Source organism: Mirounga leonina, unplaced genomic scaffold (assembly GCF_011800145.1).
Source record: "Mirounga leonina isolate KUSES-001 unplaced genomic scaffold, KU_Mleo_1.0 Mir_128, whole genome shotgun sequence".
Classification (NCBI taxonomy): domain Eukaryota; kingdom Metazoa; phylum Chordata; class Mammalia; order Carnivora; family Phocidae; genus Mirounga; species Mirounga leonina.
The window spans coordinates 26,213,716-26,228,193 of NW_023270320.1; the positions used below are offsets into that span (position 1 = coordinate 26,213,716).

Below are 14,478 nucleotides of genomic sequence, written 5' to 3' on the forward strand. Positions count from 1 at the left end.
TCACACAGTTGCATAATGCCAGAAGCCAGGCCATGGAATCCTGTCATCTTTCTGCAAGCCTTGGGTTCTTTTCTTCCACGTCATCTTCCTTTCCAGGGAGGCGAGGCCCCAGTGTGCTGACAGATCAGGGCAGCACACTCCTGAGAGCTCATGCGTGTCACTAGCAAGAGCTGGAACAGCTTTCAACACAAAGGTGGTTCCAGATCCTGGAGGAAGTTTTCTGTTTTTCTGCATTGCCTGGGTTAAACCGCTGTGACAAATGACCTTATAGCATTGTCAACCTTTGAAACACAAGTAGCAAGAAGCACTCATTCTGAAGTATTAGGCGCTGATAATCACACCCAAACAAGATCCTCCAGATAACAAACACATAGACTTTGGACCACAAGACCTGGGGCAGTTAATATTAACCACATTTTCTGATCCCTTGTCTTTTAGCTTTTATTTCCAACCTTTCCCAGGCCAGAAGGTAAAAGATTAGAGGGACCCTTACTGTAGGCAATGCTGGGATTTGGTTAGAATTCCATCCTATACGTTTCTTTCTTTTCTCGTATGTTGGTGTGTATATTAAAGGGGCTTGTTTACAATAAGTTATTGACCCAAAACTTTAGAGAGACTGTCTACACATGATCATAAAGCAATAAGATCACCATAAGCCAAGATAGGCCACATCACCAGTGTCCCCACCCGGACATGTCCCGGCAGATGCCAGTGATGCCTTGCGAGGCTCTGAGGACCTGTGGACTCAGGGAGTTGTAATCTGCTCAGGGAGCTGAGGGAGCTGAGGAGTGAAGCAGAGGAAAGTGGATACCCCACGTATGCTCATCCTTAAAATTCGGGAGTCCTTAACCTTTCCCCACGTGAGCCCAGGCCGCCCCTGCCCCAAAGGGTGAGAGCCACCTCCTCCTGCAGATGGGTTTGGACACCAGCCACTTGAAAAACAGGACAATAAACACTGTAGATAGACGCAGAGGGAAAAAAAATAAGTGGCTAAGACTTAGACAAGTAATTTGTTTTTAAATGTGATGGTGACAGAGACATCGCTGAAAAGTTCACAAATGTGCCCACCTAATTTTATCATCTCTTGTTTCTATCCTGGATGAAGAGGTTCGTGTTACTAAATTGTAAGCGGAAAAGTCAGTCAGAGAGTTTAAATCAGGCAGAGGCGTGGGATAGCAGCAAATTAGGATTGTCCTTTTCTTGGGCCCCACCCTTCGGTTAGCCCAACTGCAAAGTTAGCGTGGGCTTCCGGCATCTTCTAAAATTCTACCTCTCTGTGGGTGCCTGCGTTTCTGGAACACTCACCCAAAATAATAAGGTCGCCCTGTCTCCCCTGGTGTTGATTCTGGGTTGTGTGGGGACCCGGCTTCTCCGAAGGAGTTGGTCTCCGGACTTTCTAGTAAAGGATGAGCATAGATGTTTTTAAAAGGGGGTGCTGTACCTTTAAATTCTGCAAGTGAACTTGGCTCAGGAAGGCCAGCAGTCAAGGTCCAGCCCCTAGAAGAGAGAATAGCTCCAGATTCTCCATCCTCAGTCTTTGCAAGAGGAGGGCTGGCACAGCCGGGCGGGCGGGCTCCTGGCACTATGGCAGTGAAGCTCAGGGCCCTCCTGCTGGTGCTTGCGCTCAGCCTGGTGCAGCCAGCCACTGCCGGCCGGAAGCTCCTGGTGTTTCTGCTGGATGGTTTTCGCTCAGACTACATCAGTGATGAGGCCCTGGAGTCCTTGCCTGGTTTCAAAGAGATCGTGAGCAGGGGAGTAAAAGTGGATTACTTGACCCCCGACTTTCCCAGTCTCTCTTACCCCAATTACTACACCCTAATGACTGGTGAGTACTGTGTCCTCTTCTGGGTGGGGTGGGGGCGGGGGGACTGGAGTCCAACAGGAACAGCTCCTGGCACTGAAGTCTGATTTAAACATTCAGGTTTCCCTAGCCCTTTGGGACCCCAAAGTTCTTGGCTGAGACTGCTTTTTCACAGTAGTGTTGTTCTCCAAAAGTTATCTCAAGGACCTGTTTTGGTGAGGAGAACAGAGAACTACACGAATAGATGATGTTGAAAGTCGTTATTTGTTTCACAAATAAAAATTCTAGTTAACTCCGTACTTTCTCAGTTCAAGCTAAAAAGTCAACAGGCCTTCGTGTATTTGTACACGAAGTGTACAGGCTTGTTTATCAATATGCTAGACTATGAAAATTACGAATGGGATTCCTGGATTGCGTGGAGAGAATTTGTAGGTCATATCCTGAAGTATCACTTAGCAATGCCACTTGCCCTTCTTTTGCCTTCTTGGGCCAAGTAAAATGACATGGAGAAGAAAAAAAAATTGTTTTGTAGTTCAGATTCCCATCTTTAACTTTTAGTATCTGTTAAAACAAAACAAAACAAAACCCTAGCCAACCCAGAGCATGCTTGGGTTTGGGAAGCTGATTTTTGCCTAAAAATGATCTTCATCAGGGATCGCCAGAACGCCAAATGTGATTCCACAAATTCAGTCCTCTCTCTGTGCTATAGAACATACTTTCTGCTCTCACAGTTGGATTCCTAGCTTCCAGTTTGTTTTTTAGCTAACCTTTGCAAGGGCCAGCAAGAGGCTCTCAGAAAGAATTTAGCAAACTGTCCAGGGAGGCTGTTAAGAATGCACTGTTATTGCTGCTTATGCAGGACTTAGCTACGTGCTCCGAGCACAGGGAAAACTCTATAAATTATGTTAACAGGAAGAGGATGAGAACTCTTGGATCTCATTATGGATCTCCACACAGAGGCAAACCCGAAGGAGTCTAGAAAGACAAATTGATATCTCTGACTTCATGCATGGGTATTGGTTGCATGCGTACATAAAAATGTCATAAAATTAAGGTGGGGGAGATACTTTAGAGAATTAGAAATGAGAGCATGGGGAGAAAAAAAAATCCAGACGGCACAAAGGCAGAGAATTTACTTGTTTATTTTTTAATTTCCCCCAACAGACAAACAAGCAACCTCTGTAAGATAAAGAGGATGAACAAAAGTCCTCTCGTCCTCACTTGGCATGCTTCTCCCCTTGCAGGGAGCTGGTTCGCAGGCTGCTGGGTCACACATAGATGTTATTGTGTGTCACAGCCTGACTTCAGTTCTGTCCCATGGAGTTTCGCACCCGCAGACCACCCCCACTCCAGTTGTCTTTCAGAGCTTTGGCTGGGAGACCCAATTCATAAAGTGCCACGTGCAGTTTTCTCCATTCCCAGTGGAAAAATGAACAAAATCCATTTTAGAAAGCAGGGCTCCAGTGAGTAAAAGGGGACCATGACAGCCTCCACAGAGAAACCAAGCCAGTGGCATGGCCTTTTGATTGTCAGACCCACATTCCTGATATTGGCACAAGGAATAAATGGCACAAAGCATCAGTCACGCGGTGACCACACTTTCTTCTCAGGCTAGGGGTGTTTTCACTTGTCCACTCATGACGGAAGAGCCCTTTCCATGGGGGACAGGCAGAGCCCATGAGTGTCTGGCAATGATCTCGCCTTCATGGTCAAACTGAGGCTAGCCTGAGGAAGCCATAAGAGCTCCATAGGCATTCTGCCTGAATATTTTTAGATGGTAAGATGTATTATTTGAAAGCCTTACTTACGTTGGCTTTCTCTCTTTTATAGAAGCAATATTTCTTTAAAGATTTATTTATTTGAGAGAGAGAGAGAGAGAGAGAGCACGAGCGGGAGGGGCAGAGGGAAAAGGAGAGAGAATCTCAAGCAGACTCCTCACTGAGTGCAGAGCCCCACATGGGACTTGATCTCATGACCCTGAGATTACCACCTGAGCTGAAACCAAGAGTTGGATGCCTTAACCGACTGCGCTACCCAGGCTCCCCATGGAAACAATATTGTACACAGAATGGCTCATGTTCATGTGCACATGTCTTTGGGTTTGTCTCATACCTACTGAGTGAAAGTATGGCTTAGAGCAGGACTGGGGACCAGGAGGTGCTAGACCATGAAGGTGGTATCATCTCCACTGCCCTGGAACTGACTCAGGGCTACATTTAGACTATTCCTCCCAATAGCCATGCTTAGTTTTCCACTTGATGTTGAAAAATTCCTCTGTTTTCATTTAAGGAAGGATATATCCGTTGGGAATTGTACTTAAACATATGGTTTGAGCATTTGAGCATTTTATGAATCGACAAAGGAAGCATGCTGGATCCTTTTGGTACTAAAAGATATACTGTTATAAGGGTCATTGGAATCCCTAAGAGAGACTATGATCTCACTTCATTACATGAATTACTGCTCACAAGACATAAAGCCTTTGGTGTTCTTATCTTTGCATAATGAGGAATACTAGGTTATTGGCCTTGGAGCTGGAAAAACTTGGCTGGAGTCCTCTCGGGGTCAGGATGGTGCTGGACAACTTCGGGCAGCCCAGTGCACTGCCCTGAGCCTGTTCCCTCAGTTTCCAGGTCACAAGTCAGGCCAGGATCTCAGGTGCTGCCAGATGCAGACATGAAAATGAACAGTGCATAGGGAATTAGAAAATTTTAGGACTGGCAACTCTTGGGAGGCCTAAATATAAGAAACGAAACAAATGACTGAAATTCTAGAGAGGAGAATTTTTTGGGGAAGCCACATGGACAGTGATGGGGAATGAACAGTCACAGGATGCATAAGGAACCTGGGAAATCATCTAGCCCAGTCACTGACATGAAGCCCCTGCAGCTGATTTTTTTTTCTCCTTCATAATATATATTGACATCAGGACAAATGTGAACAAAATCTCAAAAGTGATCAAGAAGATCCATCAAACAACTGATTGCTGGGGATACACAGAATCTTAAAACAGGGTCTTTCATACGGGGAGCCCACAATCAAGTTGAGAAGGAGAGACAGATCAGATACCTACTGATATTCTAAGATGAACGAAAAGGGCTGAATTGGTTCCCTCCAAAATTTATGTATTGAAGTCCCAACCCTTAGTAGCTCAGAATGTAATGTATACAGTAAAGACTGTAAAGATACAGTCTTTAAAGAGGTGAGTAAGTTGAAGTGAGGCTGTTAGAGAGGGCCCAATCCAATCTGACTGCTGGCCTTTCAAAAGAGGAAGAGACACCAAGAATAAATGTACTCAGAGAAAAGGCCATGTGAGGAAACGGTGAGAAGTCACCATCCGCAAGCCAAGGAGAGAGGCCTCACCAGAAACGAAACCTGCTGGCACCTTGACCTTGGAGTTCTGGAAGCTGGTGATTGGAAATCAAGGTGTTGGCAGAGCCATGCTCTCTTGGGAAACTCTACGGGAGAATCTCTTTCATGATTTTCTCTTAGCTTCTGGTGTTGCCAGCGATCCTTGGTATTCCCTGGCCTGTAGATGCATTGATGTCTTACTCTAGTCTCTGCCTCTGTTGTCTCATGGTGTTCTCCCTGTGTATCTCTGTGTCTCTTCTCTTCTTTTTTTTTTTTTAAGATTTTATTTATTTATTTGAGAGAGAGACTGAGATAGAGAGAGCATGAGAGGGGGGAGGGTCAGAGGGAGAAGCAGACCCCCTGCTGAGCAGGGAGCCCGATGCGGGACTCGATCCCGGGACTCCAGGATCATGACCTGAGCCGAAGGCAGTTGCCCAACCAACTGAGCCACCCAGGCGCCCTGTGTCTCTTCTCTTCTTACAAGGACACCAGTTATATTGGATTAGGGCCCATCCTAATGACTTCATTTTAACTTGAATACATCAGCAAAGACCTTGGTTCCAAATAGGGTCACAGTCACAGGTACTATGGGATAGAGTGTCAACATGTTTTGCGGGAACACAATTCAACCCTTAACGCATGGTAGAGTGGAAAGAGCTGTGAATTTGTTGCAGAAGACCTGAGTTCATCTATCCTGTCACCTCTTAACTTTCAGAATTTGAGTAAGTTCTTTTGAGTTTGAGTATTATCTGTCAGTAGAATGGAGAAAGGAAAACTAACCCAGCAGGCTTGTTGGAGGACAGAATGGGACACCTCGTGTAAAGCCACCATTATAAAACCTGTATCTATTACACACTTAATCACTAAGATTAGGCTAAATTATGTTGCAGTAACAAGCTGCATCCGAGGCTTAAAACCAAGGTTTATCTCTCACTCAGGTACATGGACTTTAAGGACTAACTCTGCCCCATTTCCTCTTCATTTTGAGAGCCAGGCTGAAAAAGCAACTTCTCTATGAGACGTGCTGCTCACGTGGCTAAGGGAAAAGGAACATGGCAGGATGACGTGGCAATGCTTAGACCCTCTGCTCAAGGTGGCGCAAGTCACATCCCCTCATTCCATTGGCCAAAGCAAATTATATTGCCAAGCTTGATGCCAGTAGGTCAGGGATGCATAATCCTGTCTCCGTGGGGACAGGAATTGTCTGGAACATTAATGCAGTGTATCACACACACCGAATGGTTACTAATTGCATTTTAGAGGAAGCTTGTGGGGCTTTGTGAGAAAGAATGGCATAGAGATAAGTGTCCACAATGCAAGGGAGGGCAAGTATTATCGGGAGTTACACTGGGCTTGAACATTTCCATTTAATTCCATCTAGAACTAAACATTGAAAGATGAGTGGAAAGATTTTTTTTTTAAAGATTTTTTATTTATTTATTTGAGAGAGAATGAGAGAGAGCACATGAGAGTGGGAAGGGTCAGAGGGAGAAGCAGACTCCCTGCTGAGCAGGGAGCCCGATGCGGAACTCGATCCCGGGACTCCAGGATCATGACCTGAGCCGAAGGCAGTCGCTTAACCGACTGAGCCACCCAGGCGCCCGAGTGGAAAGATTTTTAGCAGGAGATGTATTTTAGGCCAGATCTTAAGGAAAAAAAAGAAAAAGAAAAGAAAGAAACCTATGAAGTCTGCGAGAGGTGAGGGCCACAGTACAAGCAAATCAGAGAGACAGAACAAGGCAGGCGAAGGGGCACTAAACCTATTCCCCACCTGGGTGTGGGTTGAAGGGCTAGAGATGAATTTGAAAAACAAGTCATGCAGTTGATGGAAGGCTTTGAAAGCTGAACTGGAAATAACCCAGTAAGCTCCTCCTTTCTTCCTCTTCCACTTCAAACGTTCAAGTGTCTATTCTTCGTGATGGACTGTAAGTGAGGAGTTGAATTTGAAGAGCAGCTTGGAGGCGGCACCCGCCGAGGCTAACATGGTACTGAGAGGGTAGGAGGAAGTAAGAGGAAGGGAGGCTGAATCGGTTCCAAGACCAGGAGGCATTCAGAGTCTGGGACTCCTGTGAGCAGAGACCAGAGACGGGAAAGTTTGGAGGCCTGTCTATTTGGGGAAGTAAATTTTATCAGAATAGATGTCAAGTAGAGTAGGGTATTCACCTGGAATTGGCCCTTTAGGGGATCAGAGAGAGTGTCTTAAAGGACAGTTCCAGAAACATGTGGAATAACCATGGGGGTAAAAGGGAGAAATTGGGCGCCTGGGTGGCTCAGTTGGTTAAGCGACTGCCTTCGGCTCAGGTCATGATCCTGGAGTCCCGGGATCGAGTCCTGCATCGGGCTCCCTGCTCGGCGGGGAGTCTGCTTCTCCCTCTGACCCTCCTCCCTCTCATTCTCTCTCTCTCAAATAAATAAATAAAATCTTTAAAAAAAAAAAAAAAGGGAGAAATTGCTCCTGTGGATCCCAGTGGATCCCTAGTGAATGGACTTCTTATCTCTCTGGGTGCCCCAAGCTGGTGGAGGCTATTTCTCACAGATGCACAGTTAACTCTGTCTTCCCATCTGCATGAACTTGGTCTCCATTTTGTCATTTACTTCGCGAGGACACATAACCGTACTTTTCTAAGGGGTCCTGATCACGCTGCCTCAAGAAGCAGGCTGGCTAGGTAAAGTGCAGGGCAACAGAAGCCTGAAGAGCAGTAACCGGCTCATGCCCAGAGAAAAAAGTGTGTTCCAGGAATTTACAAAAATAATCTTTCCTGGCACAGCATTATTTGAGCTCCCATCAGCAGACCTCTCTACACCGAAGTGCCACTCTTCAAAAACTGTGTTTCTCTTGGCTTCCTTGGTGATGAGAGGGTGTTCTTGTTCTATGGCATTCAGCGGCTGGAACCTGACTCCCTGAAGGAGGGAATGGTTAGGGCTGTGGGGAAAGCTTAAAAATGTGGTGAAAGCTTTTGATTATAATAACAGCAAACTCTTTTCCAGAAGGTCCACACGCACCGTCCTCAAACCATGGCGGCTCTCCGCTCCCCCTTCCCCTCACCCCAGTGTTGATTGATAGGACCATATTCCTCCTGCCAAGGCTTCTGGGAGTTTGGCTGAAGCACACGGCCCTCAGGACCTGCCTCCTCATGAATGATATGCCAAAAATGGGTTAAAGGACATTTAACATTATTTTGGAGGGAGCCTGAGTCAGCGTGGTAACATTTATTTCAGTTTAAACAACACATACTCAAGTTTCAGAGCCCCCTTCCATGAATAGCACCATTGTGTCCACCATCCTCCAGGAGAGGACCTGGAGCAGGTCTGGGGCTCCCCTGGCTCCCGTGTGTAGCATTTGGCTCTCGTTGGATATTGTGCTTGATCATAGCCTAGTCCTACCTTCAGCCATTTCCATCGCAGGGAGAAAGGGTCTGGCAGACAGGTCATGGAACCATGTGGAGCAGTCTCATTTGGACAAAAGGCTGCTCAGACTGGGATCATAAACAGACTTGTAGTCGGGGTTATGGCAGATATTTTACCCCTTGATGAAGTAACTCCCCCTGGGTGCCTGCCTTTAAGAGCTTCTGTGGCAGCCAGGCATGCAGCAGGAGAACGAGTGGGGCCACCGTGAGAATGCATGCGCGTGTCTGCAGCATAGTGTCCCAGGTGGGACCCATGAATGGGTCGCAGGTGTGCCAAGGGGCCTGGTCCCCTGCCCAGTCACCTGGGGATGAACAGCCTTGTGTGTTCACCCCACGTTGTCCAACCCAAATGTCTGATGTGAAGCAGGTTGGGAAGCGCTGGTGGACCAGAGAGAGAGCAGAAGGGAGGGCAGGGTGCCAGGATTCTTCTCCTGACTGCTAGGACCCGCTGGGACATCGGATAAATCATATCATCTTCCTAGTCCTGAGTTCCCATGGCTTTCAAGATGGGAGGCCTGGGAAAGAGGAGCCCTGGGGTTAAGTGTGCACTTAGTGAGTGCCAGATCTATGTTGGGAATGTTCTAAGTGCCCTGTTCTAGGTGCTGGGAATAGTCATGAGGCTCAAAGGAGATTCTCAGGGGCCACGGTGGGGTGGAGGGAAAGGGTTATCAAATGGGGTTCTTTTTTTTTTTTTTTTAAAGATTTTTTATTTATTTATTTGACAGAGAGAGACAAAGCGAGAGTAGGAACACAAGCAGGGGGAGTGGGAGAGGGAGAAGCAGGCTTCCTGCGGAGCAGGGAGCCCGATGTGGGACTCGATCCCAGGACCCTGGGATCATGACCTGAGCCGAAGGCAGATGCTTAACGACTGAGCCACCCAGGCGCCCTCAAATGGGGTTCTTGATGACATTCTGCATCCTTCTCCTGTTAGGATCACAGCGAGTCCTCTTTGACCTCTTTAACGCATTTGAAGAAAGTAGTCTGTGGTTCACCCCGCCAGCCGCTGATGGCCCTGGACAAGGATGCTGGCCTGAGGGGAGGGTGAGAGGGATGGAGGTCCCCACATCTAGGGATGTAGTGGGTAAGCCACCCATAGAGTTTCCCTGAGAGGTCCCTGGACCTTGGCTCTTCTTCCAGATTCTGCACACAAGGCAAATAAGTCAGTGCCCTGGCTCTGCAGCCCATCTAGTTTTCCCTGAAAAATTATCTACATGTATAAGGATTTGGCTTTCTCAGGTGGGCTTGAGAAAACATTCTGCTTTCATGGTTGAAGGCAAAAACCTTAAACAAACATAGGTGTTTGGGAGAAAACCTCAAATATTGGGCTTCTTGTCATTCACCGGCAGACCACAGGCCCAGCCTTGAATACACTCCCCACCCATGTCAGCCCCCGCCCCTGTTGGGGGTACAGGTAATGAAAGCCTGAATTAAAGGGTTATCCCCCCAGGCTCACCCTCACTGTCTATGTGAGCTCCATTTCTGGGCTTTGGTGTGTTCTCCTTGATAAAGGAGGTGGACCCTCTCTAGGGTACACCCTGACCTGGAAGACAACCCACCAAGAGTCCACCAAAGAGGGCAGATGTGAGGCCAGGCCACGTCAGGCCTGACCTCGGAAAAGTCACCAGGGTCTACACTCCTGAAAAAGGCCCCCAAGTCACTCACCCTGAGGTGTTCCTGGCAGCCAGGCCATGTATAATGTGTGAGTGGTCAGTTATCTTAAAATTTTTTCATACATGTTCTCCTAGTCTCCTGTCACGAACACTCTCCCCCACCCTCTGTCTGGCCGGGCCCCACCAGGAGGCAGGAGGTGCAAGCAGCCCCTGCTGGGAGGCACCCCCATTCAAGGTCATCGGGGCCCAGCCAAGGATTTTTGCCAATTGGAGGAAAAACATACCTTTAAACATACACAAGAAACTAGAACCATGGTTCCCTCTTAGAGATAGATGAGAGACGAAGAGGGGAAGGAGATGTCTTATTGCCTGTCTTTTGAACAATATGATTTCTCTATTCAAAATATTAAATTAAAAATATACCTGTATCCAGTGGAACGTGCTCATCTGTAGTTGAGTAAGCAGACATTCTAATTTAGCACTGATAAAGCCCCCTGTTCTGCTTCAGGCTGTTATAACAGAGAACCATAGTTTAGGTGGCTTATAAACAACAGAAATTTATTTTTCGCAGTTCTTGGGGCTGGAAGTCTCTGATCAGCATGCCAGTGTGGTCTGGTTCTGGTGAGGATACTCTTCTGGGTTGTAAATGACCATTTCCTCATTGTGTCCTCACATAGCAGAAAGAGGGTGAGAGCATTCTCTGGGGTCCCTTTTATAAGGGCACTAATCCCATTCGTGAAGGCTCCATCCTCATGACATAAGCACCTCCCAGAGGCCCAGCCTCTTAAGAACATCACATTGGAAATTAGACTTTAATATATGAATTTTTTAGGGAGACAAACATTTGGTCCATTGCACTGCCCTTGTGACCTAGAGAAATATCTTCACACTAAAAGAGGGTGTTTTTTTTTTTTTTTTCAGATTTTATTTATTTATTTATTTATTAGAGAGCGAGCAAGAGAGAAACAGCATGAGAGGGTAGAGGGTCAGAGGGAGAAGCAGGCTCCCCACTGAGCAAGGAGCCCGATGTGGGACTCGATCCCAGGACTCCGGGATCTTGACCTGAGCCGAAGGCAGTCGCTTAACCAACTGAGCTACCCAGGCGCCCCTAAAAGAGTTTTTAAAAAGATATTTTCCAGCCTAGGGGGCATAAAGCAGTGTTTTGTGGTTTGGTTTGGTTTGGTTTTCTCAGTCTGTATTGCAGGCTTGCAAACAACAGCCAGCCAGGGCTCAGGAGACCCATGGTGAAGGCCACTGTCATCATCCTTCATGGAATACTATCATCTCATGGGGGCTGCCACTGCCCCTTTAAGAAGCAGGACTAAAGACAGTCTACTGGGCCTCTGAAGCCTTGTTTCTAGCCTCTGAAGGCCTTCCAATCCCCAGGTGGGTCCCTCGAGCTACCCCTGCAGACCAAACCAGTCCACACAGCAATCCGTCCTGCTTTTGGTCTACACTTGCTCAAGGGCAATGGAGTGTTAGCAGTCTCTGCATCTGGGCCCAGTACTTGCCCAGAAAAGACACCCCATTCATGTTTGTTGGATCCTGTTGGTTCAGCCAGTAACTGGACTTCCGTCCGACCCTGGGGTGGAAGTCTTATGTTATCTATCTTTTTTGTAGACTCTAGAGTTTTGTTGCTGAACCACATCTACTAAGGGTTCCACTGTTCTTTAACAAACCACTGGTGCATTCATATATGTGTGTTGATCTCACTGGATTCTGGAGTCCTTCTGGCCATATTCCATAGGCTTCTAAGTTCCCCCCTTCACCTTCACACTGGATGTGCTTCTCCTCCCCCAGGGCCCATAGCAACACCATTGCTGCTTTTAGCCTGTCTTCCTGGACTCCCCATCACCCAGGGCTGTCCTCCTTTGTGCTGGGCTCTGTGGGTGGATCTGATTCCATGTTCCTGTTACTCCCAATCTATCCCCTTCCCCTGAGGCTTAGCCAGCTGGCCCCATCCCAAACCATGACACCCCTCCCTGTACATTCAGACTCCACTTTAGCATGCATTCATCAGTGTAAAATATAACATTAAAACTATGTGAATGAACTTGGGAATATGTAACAAAACCCACTATATCCCAATCCAAAATTTCCCCCAGAGGCATTCAGAATTACAAAATGTAAAAACCAGAAGCAGCCTTAGAAATGCTAGTGCATTTATTTGTCTTATTGTGCAGAACAGGAGCCCGAGGCCCAAGATTCAGACCCAGCAGCTAGGTAAGGGCAGAGCCTCACCAAGCACAGGGCTCTGAGGCCGGCTGGGATCTGGCGACCCCCAAATGCACAGGGACAGAAGCCCAGGCGTCCTTTGCTACCCTTCCTGCCTATTTGTCTGGTAGGCTCCTCTGCCTGAGGTCTCAGCTCTGCTCTGGACCCACCACTCTTTCAGAGAGGGGCTTCCCTGCCTGGGTGGCTCTGCTTCTTTTCTCACCCTTACTAAGCTCTCCCAGGATGTATAAGCTGAAATGGAATGAGATTCAAAGAAGCTTTCTGTGAGGTTTCATCAAAGATCTGATCAAGGAGGAGGTGGATCCATCTAGAAGATTGGGGGTGCTGCTTGGATGCCGCTCAGCCATCCTCCCTACTTCCCCGGGCCACGGATGGTCATTGAAGGCTGGCTGCTCTCCTTTATGCTCCTTAAATAACTTCCCCAAGCTCTGATGGAGCAGATCAGAAAATCATGTTCCAAAGAATTCACTCTCAGACTGTGTCAGCATGTACTTCAACATCTAGCTAAAAGCTAAAATAATCAGAAGGAAAAAAAACGACTTTATTGACCGAATCCCAGCCATCTGTTTGTTCTTTTGAAATGAGTAGCCAGTTGTGTGGGTGTCTCGAAAATTCACCTCAGGAGTTTCCCTCAGTGGGCATCAGATTAGTCCCTACCCTTCAGGGTCCTGTTGGCCGGTTGTGAAATACCCGTTGGAATGGAATTCTGGAGAATGATCAAGTGATCTCTTCGCCTCTCCCTTGTCACCTCCCTATTTTTGTTGGAGGCCTCTCTGGGAACTCTCAGTCCTTCCTTTGCTTATACTACTTATTACTTCTGGAAGGGCTCTGCTCCCATCCTCTGCTCCAGCCCAGATGCCAACTTACCTATCTATCTCTTTCAAGCCAGAATAAAATATCTCTCCTCTAAAAACCTTGACCCACAGATAGAAACCTTTCAGAGCTGCATGGTGCTTTGAGATCTATTTGCTAACTCCTTTACCGCTTACTGTCTGAACCGCAGAATTTGGTAACTGCAACAACATATAACGTGGACCTATATGCATACAATACATTCATATATGAATATTCTCTATGCAAGAATATATTGAACATTACTATTCTAAAGAAGTTACTGTTCTAAAGATGACCAGGACACGGCTTCTGTCTTAGATGAACTTGCAATTAAGCTGGAGTAACTAAATATGTGTTGAAATAAATATAATCACAGGACAGACTAGAATAGGCACAGGAGATACAGAGACCATTTCTGAGAGCGTGTGGTGAAGAGGAAAGGTTTGCTGAGGTGCTGATATTTAAATAAAGCCTGAAGGATTTGGACAGGTTGAAACTTGGAGGAAAGGCCATAAGGGTGGCCGGTCTTATGCAAGTCAAGGGGCAGAGGTGGGAAAGAGGAGAAACATGTGGAGACTAGGACTGGGCTTTGAGATGCTTACTGTGACATCCCTGAGCAGTGTGGATCTGAGGGAGGCCATCCAGGTCTGAGGTGAGAACTCACCTGGGAGTCGGGTCCTCAGAAGCAGAATGAACCTGGGGTCAAGGATTTTCTAGGCTCTGCGGAAAGGGAATGGGCAAGACTGGCTGGATGTGGAGGATCAGAGAAAAAAAAAGTCTCAGTATCAGACAAGAATTCAAGCTAGTCCTATGGTAATGTTAATGAATTAATCTGTGTGTAAGTGGATCCAAGTTCACAATCTTGAATGTGTAAGAAACAGTGCATGTCTTTATCTTCTTTAAAAAAAAAATCAATGCAAGTGATGAATCACTGAATTCTACACCTGAAAACAATATTACACTATATGTTAACAATTAGAATTTAAATACAAATTTGAAAAAAATAAAAATGAAAAATAGAAATTTACAGTTTAATCCCAAAATAAGTCTGACCCCCAAAAATCTAAATCTATGGGTGAATCTGAAAACATGCTAAGTCAAATAAGCCATACACAAAAAGACAAATATTAGATGATTCCACTTATGTGAGGTACCTGGGGTAGTCAGATTCATAGAGGCAGGAGGTAGAATGGTGGTAACTAGGGGCCGGGAGGAATAGGAAGTTAGTGTTTAATAGGAC

At 46.6% G+C, this 14,478-nt stretch overlaps 1 protein-coding gene across 1 annotated transcript in view; it reads left to right on the forward strand.

Moving 5' to 3' along the window:
* Nucleotides 1–1,176: 1,176 nt before the first annotated feature.
* Nucleotides 1,177–14,478, forward strand: part of ENPP6 (ectonucleotide pyrophosphatase/phosphodiesterase 6) — a 111,107-nt gene continuing 97,805 nt past the window's right edge. Inside the window, exon 1 of the mRNA XM_035004271.1 lies at nucleotides 1,177–1,825. Coding sequence (XP_034860162.1) covers nucleotides 1,417–1,825 — 409 coding nt within the window. The 5' untranslated portion in view covers nucleotides 1,177–1,416. The remainder of the gene's footprint in view (nucleotides 1,826–14,478) is intronic.